This window comes from Pinus tabuliformis, chromosome J (genome assembly GCF_031772625.1).
Source record: "Pinus tabuliformis cultivar Carrire ecotype Pingquan chromosome J, CPIR1, whole genome shotgun sequence".
Taxonomy (NCBI): domain Eukaryota; kingdom Viridiplantae; phylum Streptophyta; class Pinopsida; order Pinales; family Pinaceae; genus Pinus; species Pinus tabuliformis.
Window position 1 is genome coordinate 57,972,411 of NC_142295.1, and position 11,667 is coordinate 57,984,077.

The 11,667-nt window shown below is 46.2% G+C and overlaps 1 protein-coding gene across 1 annotated transcript; it reads right to left on the reverse strand.

Moving 5' to 3' along the window:
- Window positions 1-1,005: 1,005 nt before the first annotated feature.
- LOC149225490 (phenylalanine ammonia-lyase-like) lies at window positions 1,006-2,312 on the reverse strand. The gene has a single exon (XM_089375099.1). The coding sequence runs from the start codon at window positions 2,295-2,297 to the stop codon at window positions 1,140-1,142; it is 1,158 nt and encodes a 385-aa protein (XP_089231225.1). The 5' UTR covers window positions 2,298-2,312; the 3' UTR covers window positions 1,006-1,139.
- Between the last annotated feature and the right edge of the window lie 9,355 nt (window positions 2,313-11,667).

Here is an 11,667-nt window from a genome sequence, read left to right on the forward strand (position 1 = left end):
CATAATTACACAATCTTTTATTGGCTCATTTCAAACAAAGAAAAATAAAAGCATTTCCAAAATTAGTGGTCAACATGCAAATAAGAAAAAAAATGCCCTACTTTATAATCAATTAAAAACAAAAAAAATTGCTAGTTAAGAATGAGACATATCTTGGGGGATTGGACTTCCAATCACTTGAATAAATTAAGACTTGTCAACATGTTTTTTTCCAATTATACCATCATCTACATAGTTTATAATTATAATTTAAGATAAATATAATTCATTTTAAAATTATAATTTAAAATAAATGATTACATTTTCTTATTCAATATTTTACATTTTATTAATATTTTACAAATTTTTTTACATTTATTGAAATAAAATTAGATAAAATTAACTATGCATGGAAAACCTTTCTAAAAAGAATATGTTTAAATAAAATATAACACTTTAACCCTAATAAAAAAACTCATCTTAAGTGAAAAAAATCTTTGAATTAAAAAAAACCAAGCTCAAATACATAATACATCACCCTGATCAATACAAACCACTTGTAACCCTTTTACCCTAATCCGCAGAGCACGACCACAACAGACAATAAATCCAATTCTAAAACCCAAAAAATCCTTTCCATCGACGTGGTAGTGTGACGGACTAATAAGAAATAATGACACAAATAAGGTGCGTTGGCATTGTCACGGACTAACCAGAAATAATGACACATAAAAAAGAATTTCTTAATTGGATTGTTAGAGTGTGTGTTGGTATTGTCACGGACTAATAAGAAATAATGAAACGTAAATAAGAAATACTGTTGACCTTTTGAAATAAAAAAATTGAGATTATAATAATATATGAAATGATATTTTAAAGTTAACGAGACAAAAAATAGTCTATGAGACCATTAGTTCTTTCTTTGTAATTCATTTTTTTTTCTGATTCAAATTTTAATTCAGTGTTTTTTTTATTCAAATTAATGATGCGCTGACCCAACTTTCTAACAATCCCCTCGCTAAAAAGACAATGTCAAAAAAACTGATGCTAACATATTTTCATAACTTTCTCTCATATCTTTGAATGCATTACATTCCAAAATGAAATGTCTTTGAATGCATCCTTTCATTTCATTTATTTAATTTAGTTTAATTCAAAATTCAAATAGGAATGGGGGCGCCGTTCCAGCCCTCAAGGCACTTGAACAACGGTACCACCGCCCTGCCTTCGTTGATAGCAACGAACACCTTGTCGAAGTCCTCGCCGGGAGAGCGGCTATTGGTGCCCACCAACAACGAAGTCCCCAACTCCACTCTCACGAACTCGTACAGCGGATAGGAGCGGCAGTCCTTGATTCTGTTGGGAACGAGGGCGGTTCCCTTTTCGCAGGCGGCCCTCGTCTCATGAACGTCTGCAACAATGCGGACTTTGAGCTCCTCTTCGAATGCAGGGACTCTGGTAAGGATCGAACCGTTGTTGTCGGTTGTCTTTTCGAGCGCGTGTTCGAAGAGCACCTGGCGGAGCACCGTGGTCAGAACGGAGGTAGCGCTGCAGGGGTTGTCGATGTAGGAGAACACCGGTTCCCGGTCGACGGCCTTTAGGAGGAGGAGCTCTCCTCGGGGTCCCACAACGAGGGTCTTCTTGCAGGCTTCTCCGACAGCTTGTCGGACTGCGGCATGTAGATTCTCTTCCAGGTGTCGTAGGTCGATGGCCTGGCAGAGCGCCACGAGGTACGTCGAAGTCATGAGCTTCAAAATCTCGACGACCTGGGCCGTCATGCGGGCGGAGATGAGACCGAGGGAGTTGACGTCCTGGTTGTGTTGCTCTGCGCTCTGGACATGTGTGGTCACCGGATTGGCAAGAAATTGGAGCTCTGAGGTATACGAGGCCATGGCTACCTCGGCACCCTTGAAACCATAGTCCAGGCTGGGGTCGGGCCCACCGCTGAGATTCGATGGGAGACCTTTATTGTAAAAGTCATTGACGAGCTCCGACATCTGGGTGAAGATGAGCTTGCCCACGGCAGCGAGAGCTAGGCGTACGTTGTCCATGGCGACTCCGACAGGCGTCCCCTGGAAATTACCGCCGTTGAGCACCTTGTTGCCGGCGGCGTCGATGATGGGGTTGTCGTTGACGGAGTTGATCTCGCGCTGCACCATGTGAGTCGAGGCACGTATCACCTCCACCTGCGAGCCGAGCCACTGTGGGGAGGTGTACAGAGCGTAGCGGTCCTTCTTCGGCTTTGACAACGGGTCGGCCTCCTTGTTCTTCGCAGCGGCAGCCTTCATGTATGAGCTGCCATCTAGGAGGTGCTCCATGATCGCTGCCGCTTCGATCTGACCGGGGTTGTCACGCCCCCAAGTCTACGGCAATTTTTTTGACCGTGCCTGGCGGGGTGCGGCACCACCGAACGCTCCCTTTTTAACAAGTTAACGTTTATGGGCTACGCCTTAACCAATATAATCAGCTTTAAACCGATATAAACATATCTTCACTTATAATCATAAGCATTAATCTTCATCAATCTTCATAAACCATTCTTAATATTATCATATGCAATTTAACCGAATAACAATTGCAAAACGACCGAGAAGACTGGGAGGGGCAACTCCCGGTAAAGTCTGCCCGAATATATTATGATCTTTTCAATAATAAAAATGTGCAAGTGTGTCGGGCCAATCCCACGACCAACACTTAGAAATAATACAACAAGGTATAAGAAACCTTTACAAAGCATATGCTAACTTCTTCAAGGTAGGAGCGTGCTCAACCCGTGCACAAAATCTCCTCCTTTAAGCCCTGCATAAACCGAGTTCAAAACTCCCTCAACCGAATCCTTACTTCACATAACCAAGCCTCCAAAATATGCGAAGTTCCTTTATTCCTCATGCGCATGAGGAATGCGCATTCCTTCAAGTCACCTCGCACTTCCTTGTCCTTATGCGAAGGAGAGATCTTGAGCGAAAGTCGATGAGAATGAAACCTCATCCTCCCATAATATATACGCTTCCTTTCTTACTTTTACAAGGGGGTTGCTTCACTTTATGGCCGACTCCCCTTATTACATGTAAAGCCCACGTATCATATTATTTTACATTATTATATTATATTTAATTATGTTTAACCACACATATTTGTATATGTGTACACACCTCCATATAATATATTTTATGTGCTTATTCGTTGCCCAAATGAGCCCAAAGCCTTCGTGCTCAAACGTATTCCATTGCGGGTTTATGGAAGGGTGTCTAGCCTTAAGGCTGACCCCTATAACTCGTCACATACGCCCACAACCTCCGTAATAATGTCTCGGCTTCACTTCTTTTGGCAACGCATATAAACCCGGACTTAACACTTAGTTTATTTTCCAAGTGTTAATCTTTGTCACAAGCTCTCGTCGCATTATGTCAACCTCCTGTCGCACTGCAACCGTGGCTTGCTGTTTTGTCGCACCCGGCTCGCCATTCCGTCGCACGCTGCCCGCTACCCTTTTGCTGCACGTCGCATCCGCCCGTCCGTCGTATGCTACCGCCCATCGTGTAGCAAGGCGCGCGCCCATGGGTCGCTCATCCATCGCCGGGTCCGCCCATCGTCGGGTCCGCCCATCGTCGGGTCCGCCCATGTGTCGGAGGTTCGCCCCGCTGCTCGTTGTCGTGTCAAAATGCACCCGCTATCGTGCACGAGGGCGCCCGCCCATCGTGCACGCCTGCCCGAGACTCAAGGGCGTCACACTCTCCTCCACCTGAAGTCGTTGTCGTCCTCGACAACATATCATCTCGGTAGCCCTCCACCAAGATCATCATCCACGGGAAGTCATCTCGATCACCATATGTCGTCCTCATGTGAACTGCTGCCATGATACTCCAACATAATGCCAACACATCTCTGCGCACTGCTAGCTCCCATGTCTGAACTAGTTGGGTAGCTAATCCAACCGTCACGTCCAAACCATGAGAATGCACATCCTCATGTCACCATCAGTTGTTCCTCAAAGCATCCTGTCACATCCCCGACTCACCAAGAATCAACTCCCATAATCCATGCTCAGGTCCATGAAAACTCCATCCATCTCATCTGCAACATGCTGTCCACGAAGTGTTGGTGTCAATGTGCAAGTGAACAGCCACATTTATCCCAGCATCATCATGTGCGCAAAGTAGTTGAGTCTCGGCTCAACCCATGTCCAAGTGTATCATCATCCTCATCGTGACCCCATCACCTCAAAGTGTCTCATCGATCCTCCTCATCAAGTCACTCTTCCAAGCCATGCCCATACATGTACTTTGGAAGTATGCATCCCATACTACATCAAAGTCTCTCGACCTCGGCTCCTCAATGCATCAGACTTCTAATTCCACCATGTATGATGTCCCAAAAGTCACAATGATCTCATGTCATCATGAACTCCTCCACCAAAGGTCCACCAAGACTATCTCTTGGTCTCGGCCATGAGAAGTCCATCTAAGCATCATCCAAGTAATCAATCTTCGGTTTAGTGAACTCGGTCACCAACCATATCACCATGTCATCACGAGTCCCTTCTCCATAGCTCCTTCACCAAAGGTTCGGCCATGAGAAGTCCACCCAAGGGTGTGCCCTTCAATCAGTCCATGAGTCATGCCGGGCACTTAGCCATGTGGCTAAAGCATGACCCAAATCATCCACAACGGTCATCAAGTTCCACCCTTGTCACGGGCCCTTGCACCTTCCATCTCAAGGTAGCAAGCAACCTCAACAAGTCCTTCATCAGGTAACAACCCTTGCATCTCCATGCAAGGCTCTATCATAGTCATCCATGGTAAAATGTCTCTATGCTTAGGCAATCTGATCTTGCCTTCCACTACACACAGTCCATCTACCAAATGCTCAAATGAAACACAAGTACCAATACTTACTTTATCAATATGAGGCTCCTCCATATGAGTGACCTCACCCGTCCATGTCGATAAGCTGCACGATCCTGGTTCAACTTGATCACCTTCAAGTTCTGCCTCCATCGAGTCCTCTTCACCATGTGGTTCTTCCATGTAAGTGTCCATCCATGCTGTCAACCTGTATGACCTTGGTTCAACTTGAGTAAACTCAAGTTCGGCCTCCACCAGATCCTCATCATCACATGGTCCTTCCATATGAGTATCTTCGTCGGTCCATGTCCATGAGCTGCATGATTCGGGCTTAGCTTGATCATCTTCAAGTCTAACCTCCATCATAGTTAAGTCTTCAACATCTTCGGCCATCATGACTTCCTCTTCCTGGTCCGCAACTTCATCCGTTGCCTCACTGATTTGAAGAAGTCCTTCTCGTCCAAGCATAACATCAATGCCATCTGTATTTATTACCACGAAGTCCAGCTGACCTCTACGTCCTTCCAACTGTACTGGTACACCTTGTATCATGCCTATTGCCAAATTCCACGAGGTTATCCCCCAGTTCTCCATAAAAGATATCAGCCCCACTTCTTCTACTAACCGTGTCGATATAAGGTTATATGAACCACCTGTGTTTGCCAACGCTTGAACATCTCTGCCACAAATATTCAAGGTTACAAGACCTCGGTTACTCTCCATACCTTATCTTCACCTGTCAACTGCCACGAGCAACCTTTGCTCTGATACCACCTGTCACGCCCCCAAGTCTACGGCAATTTTTTTGACCGTGCCCGGCGGGGTGCGGCACCACCGAACGCTCCCTTTTTAACAAGTTAACGTTTATGGACTACGCCTTAACCAATATAATCAGCTTTAAACCGATATAAACATGTCTTCACTTATAATCATAAGCATTAATCTTCATCAATCTTCATAAACCATTCTTAACATTATCATATGCAATTTAACCGAATAACAATTGCAAAACAACCGAGAAGAATGGGAGGGGCAACTCCCGGTAAAGTCTGCCCGAATATATTATGATCTTTTCAATAATACAAATGTACAAGTGTGTCGGGCCAATCCCACGACCAACACTTAGAAATAATACAACAAGGTATAAGAAACCTTTACAAAGCATATGCTAACTTCTTCAAGGTAGGAGCGTGCTCAACCCGTGCACAAAATCTCCTCCTTTAAGCCCTGCATAAACCGAGTTCAAAACTCCCTCAACCGAATCCTTACTTCACATAACCAAGCCTCCAAAATATGCGAAGTTCCTTTATTCCTCACGCGCATGAGGAATGCGCATTCCTTCAAGTCACCTCGCACTTCCTTATCCTTATGCGAAGGAGAGATCTTGAGCGAAAGTCGATGAGTCAAATGAAGCTCATCTCCCATAATATATACGCTTCCTTTCTTACTTTTACAAGGGGGTTGCTTCACTTTATGGCCGACCCACTTATTAACATGTAAGCCCACGTATATTCATTATTATATTATATTTTATTATGTTTAACCACACATATTCGTATATGTGTGTACACACCTCCATATAATATGTTTTATGTGCTTATTCGTTGCCCAAATGAGCCCAAAGCCTTCGTGCTCATACGTACTCCATTGCGGGTTTATGGAAGGGTGTCTAGCCTTAAGGCTGACCCCTATAACTCGTCACATACGCCCACAACCTCCGTAATAACGTCTCGGTTTCACTCCTTTTGGCAACGCATATAAACCGGACTCAACACTTAGTTTATTTCCCAAGTGTCAATCTTTCGTCACAAGCTCTCGTCGCATTGTGTCGACCTCCCGTCGCACTGCAACCGCGACTTGCTGTTTTGTCGCACCTGGCTCGCCATTCCGTCGCACGCTGCCCGCTACCCTTTTTGTCACGCCCCCAAGTCTACGGTAACTTTTTTCCGTGCCCGGCAGGGTGCGGCACCACCGTGTACGTTCTTTTTGTTAATACTAGTACATATGGACTACGCCTTAACCGATATAAACATGCCTTAACCGTTATCTTATAACCATGTGAAAGCATTAAACTTAATAATTCATCATAAACCATTCATAACATTTCCATGTGCAATTAAACCGAACAACAATTGCAAATAATCATGTAGAATGGGAGGGGCAACTCCCGAACGAGTCCGCCCAAATGATCAATATATTATAAACCTTCAATAATACATCAATACGCAAGTGTGCCGGGCAAAGTCCTCGGCCAACACTTAGATTCTTTTACGATAATACCACAAGGCATAAGAAGCCTTTACACGTACACAATTCTGCACCTTCGTTCGTGAACGTGCACCCACATGGGTCACCAAGACGTTCACACAAATCTTCTCCAAACCGTGTACAAAAACTCCCTCAACCGAGACCATGAAATCTCTCTTAACCGAGACCATACATCACATAAACCAAGCTGAAATATGCGAAGTCCTCTTCACCTTTATGCGCATGAGGAATGCGCATTCCTTAAAGAACCTTCGCACTTTCTCTTGTCTTCTTATGCGAGATCCTTGAGCGAAGTCGAATGATGAGAATGAGCTCCATCTCATCCATATATATACGCTTCTCTCCATGTATGTTAAGGGGGTTGCTTAACTTTATGGCCAACCGCCCTAATTAACATGTAAAGCCCAGGTATATTTTATTTTACATTATTATATTATATTTTATTATGTTTACCCACACATATTCATATATGTGTGTACACATCTCCATATAATATGTCTTATGTGCTTATTCGTTGCCCAAATGAGCCCAAGCTTTTATGTTAGTGCTCCATCGTGGGTTTATGTAACGGGTGTCTAGCCTTAAGGCTTCACCACATATGCCCGCAATACACATAATAACATGTTGGCCTTGCTCCTTTTGACAACGCGTATAAACTGTGCTCAACACTTGGTTTATTTGAGCGTTGTTCCATTTCGCACCAAGTGTAAAACGTCGCACCGCCCTGCAGCTCGTCGCATTGCTGTAGCTGTTCGTCGCACGATCGGGTCGCTCGCCCGGTACGCCCGCCCGTCGTGCGTGGGTCGTCCGTCGGGGCGCTCGCCCACCGTTGCAAACCATGCTCACCCGCGTATGCTGCCGCCCCAGCTCGTCGTTCTGCTGCACCCGCTCGCCCATCTGCTGCACCGTGTCCGCATACCAACTCGACGGTGACCCATTCGCCGGGTCCGCCCATCGTCGGGTCCGCCCATTGTCGGGTCCGCCCAAGTGTCGGAGGTTCGCCCATCCACTCGTCGTTGTGTCAAAACGCACCCGCCGTCGTGCACGAGGGCGCCCGCCCATCGTGCACGCCTGCCCGAGACTCGAGGGCGTCACACTCTCCTCCACCTGAAGTCGTTGTCGTCCTCGACAACATCCCATCTCAGTAGCTCCCCCACCAAGACTGCATCGACCATGATGTAGACCCCTCCATATAAGGCAAACATCACTGCAACATATATAAGGCCTCGTCTCCATCAAGTCATCTCCATGTGCCAACTGCCCATGTATAAGTGCTACACATCTCGGCCATGTGTCAACACCCATAATCCATGCTCAGGTCCATGAAAACTCCATCCATCGCATCTGCAACATGCTGTCCACGAAGTGTTGGTGTCAATGTGCCATAAGTGATCAGCCACACCTATCCCCAACATCATCATGTGTGTAAAGTGATTGAGTCTCGGCTCAACCCATCATCATCATCATCGTGACCCCATCACCTCAAAGTGTCTCATCGATCCTCCACACCAAGTCACTCTTCCAAGCCATGTCCCATGCATGTACTTTGGAAGTATGCATCCCATACTGCATCAAAGTCATCTGACCTCAGCTCCTCAATGCATCAGACCTCTAAGTCCACCATGTATGATGTCCCAAAAGTCACAACGACCTCATGTCATCATGAGTCCCTTCTCCATAGCTCCTCCATCAAAGGCTCACCAAGACTATCTCTTGGTCTCGGCTATGAGAAGTCCACCCAAAGGTGTGCCCTTCAACCTGTCCATGAGTCATGCCGGGCACTTAGCCATGTGGCTAAAGCATGACCCAAATCATCCATAACGATCATCAAGTTCCACCCTTGTCACGGGCCCTTGCACCTTCAACCATAAGGTCACAAGTAACCCCAACAAGTCCTTCAGCAGGTAACAACCCTTGCTTCTCCATACAAGGTTCCATCGTAGTCATCCATGGCAATGTCCTCCATAGCATAGGCAAACTGATTTTTCCCTCCACTACACACGGTCCATCTACCAAATGATCAAATGAAACACAAGCATCCATACTTACTTCATCAATATGAGGCTCCTCCATATGAGTGACCTCACCCATCCATGTCGATAAGCTGCACGATCCTGGTTCAACCTGATCACCTTCAAGTTCTGCCTCCATCGAGTCCTCATCACCATCATCTATCATGGCTCCCTCTTCCCGGACTGCACAATCTGCAACTTGACCTTGCTCCATTGTCCAACCGAGTTGAAGAAGTTCTTCTTCAACGTTTTTCTCCAAGGCTTCAAGTTCTTCTCGGATTCGGGGCCTCTCTTCCTTCAACCTTTTCAACCTGCATAAGGTAAGCAAGAGCTTCCCTTCACCTTCTCCCAAACTTGCCATGCCTTGTACCTTGTCATCATGTGGTCCATCCATGTGAGTGTCCGTCCATGCTGTCAACCTGTATGAGCCTGGTTCAACTTGATTAAACTCAAGTTCGGCCTCCATCATATCCTCATCATCACATGGTCCTTCCATATGAGTGTCGGTCCATGTCCATGAGCTGCATGATTCGGGCTTAGCTTGATCATCTTCAAGTCTAACCTCCATCATAGTTAAGTCCTCAACATCTTCGGCCATCGTGACTTCCTCTTCTTGGTCTGCAAGCTCATCTATTGCCTGACTGATTTGAAGAAGTCCATCTCGTCCAAGCATCACATCAATGCCATCTGTATTTATCACCACGAAGTCCAGCTGACCTCTACATCCTTCCAACTGTACGGGTACATCTCGTATCATGCCAACTGCCAAATTCCACGAGGTTATCTCCCAGTTCTCCATAGTAGATATCAGCCCCACTTCTTCTATCAACCGTGCCGATATAAGGTTATATGAACCACCTGTGTTTGCCAACGCTTGAACATCTTTGCCACAAATCTTCAAGGTTACAAGACCTCGGTTGTTCTCCATACCTTATCTTCACCTGTTAACCGTCACGAACAACCTTGCTCACCAACTCTGAGCTCTGATACCACCTGTCACGCCCCCAAGTCTACGGTAACTTTTTTCCGTGCCCGGCAGGGTGCGGCACCACCGTGTACGTTCTTTTTGTTAATACTAGTACATATGGACTACGCCTTAACCGATATAAACATGCCTTAACCGTTATCTTATAACCATGTGAAAGCATTAAACTTAATAATTCATCATAAACCATTCATAACATTTCCATGTGCAATTAAACCGAACAACAATTGCAAATAATCATGTAGAATGGGAGGGGCAACTCTCGAAGGAGTCCGCCCAAATGATCAATATATTATAAAACTTCAATAATACATCAATACGCAAGTGTGCCGGGCAAAGTCCTCGGCCAACACTTAGATTCTTTTACAATAATACCACAAGGCATAAGAAGCCTTTACACGTACACAATTCTGCATCTTCGTTCGTGAACGGGCACCCACACGGGTCACCAAGACGTTCACACAAATCTTCTCCAAACCATGTACAAAAACTCCCTCAACCGAGACCATAAAATCTCTCTTAACCGAGACCATACATCACATAAACCAAGCTGAAATATGCGAAGTCCTCTTCACCTTTATGCGCATGAGGAATGCGCATTCCTTAAAGAACCTTTGCACTTTCTCTTGTCTTCTTATGCGAGATCCTTGAGCGAAGTCGAATGATGAGAATGAGCTCCATCTCATCCATATATATACGCTTCTCTCCATGTATGTTAAGGGGGTTGCTTAACTTTATGGCCAACCACCCTAATTAACATGTAAAGCCCACGTATATTTTATTTTACATTATTATATTATATTTTATTATGTTTACCCACACATATTCATATATGTGTGTACACATCTCCATATACTATGTCTTATGTGCTTATTCGTTGCCCAAATAAGCCCAAGCTTTTATGTTTGTGCTCCATCGTGGGTTTATGTAACGGGTGTCTAGCCTTAAGGCTTCACCACATATGCCCGCAATACACATAATAACATGTCGGCCTTGCTCCTTTTGACAACGCGTATAAACTGTGCTCAACACTTGGTTTATTTGAGCGTTGTTCCATTTCGCACCAAGTGTAAAACGTCGCACCGCCCTGCAGCTCGTCGCATTGCTGCAGCTGTTTGTCGCACGGTCGGGTCGCTCGCCCGGTACGCCCGCCCGTCGTGCGTGGGTCGTCCGCCGGGGCGCTCGCCCACCGTTGTAAACCATGCTCGCCCGCGTATGCTGCCGCCCCAGCTCGTCGTTCTGCTGCACCCGCTCGCCCATCTGCTGCACCGTGTCCGCATACCAACTCGCCAGTGACCCATTCGTCGGGTCCGCCCAAGTGTCGGAGGTTCACCCATCCTCTCGTCGTCGTGTCAAAATGCACCCGCAGTCGTGCACGAGGGCGCCCGCCCATCGTGCACGCCTGCTCGAGACTCGAGGGTGTCACACTTTTGCTGCACGTCGCATCCGCCCGTCCGTCGTATGCTGCCGCCCATCGTGTAGCAAGGCGCGCGCCCATGGGTCGCCCGTCCATCGCCGGGTCCGCCCATCGTCGGGTCCGCCCATGTGTCAGAGGTTTGCCCCGCTGCTCGTCGTCGTG

What these genes read in the sequence shown, in the direction of transcription:
- LOC149225490 (XM_089375099.1), bottom strand. Translation starts at nt 2,297, where the DNA reads ATGGAGCACCTCCTAGATGGCAGCTCATACATGAAGGCTGCCGCTGCG.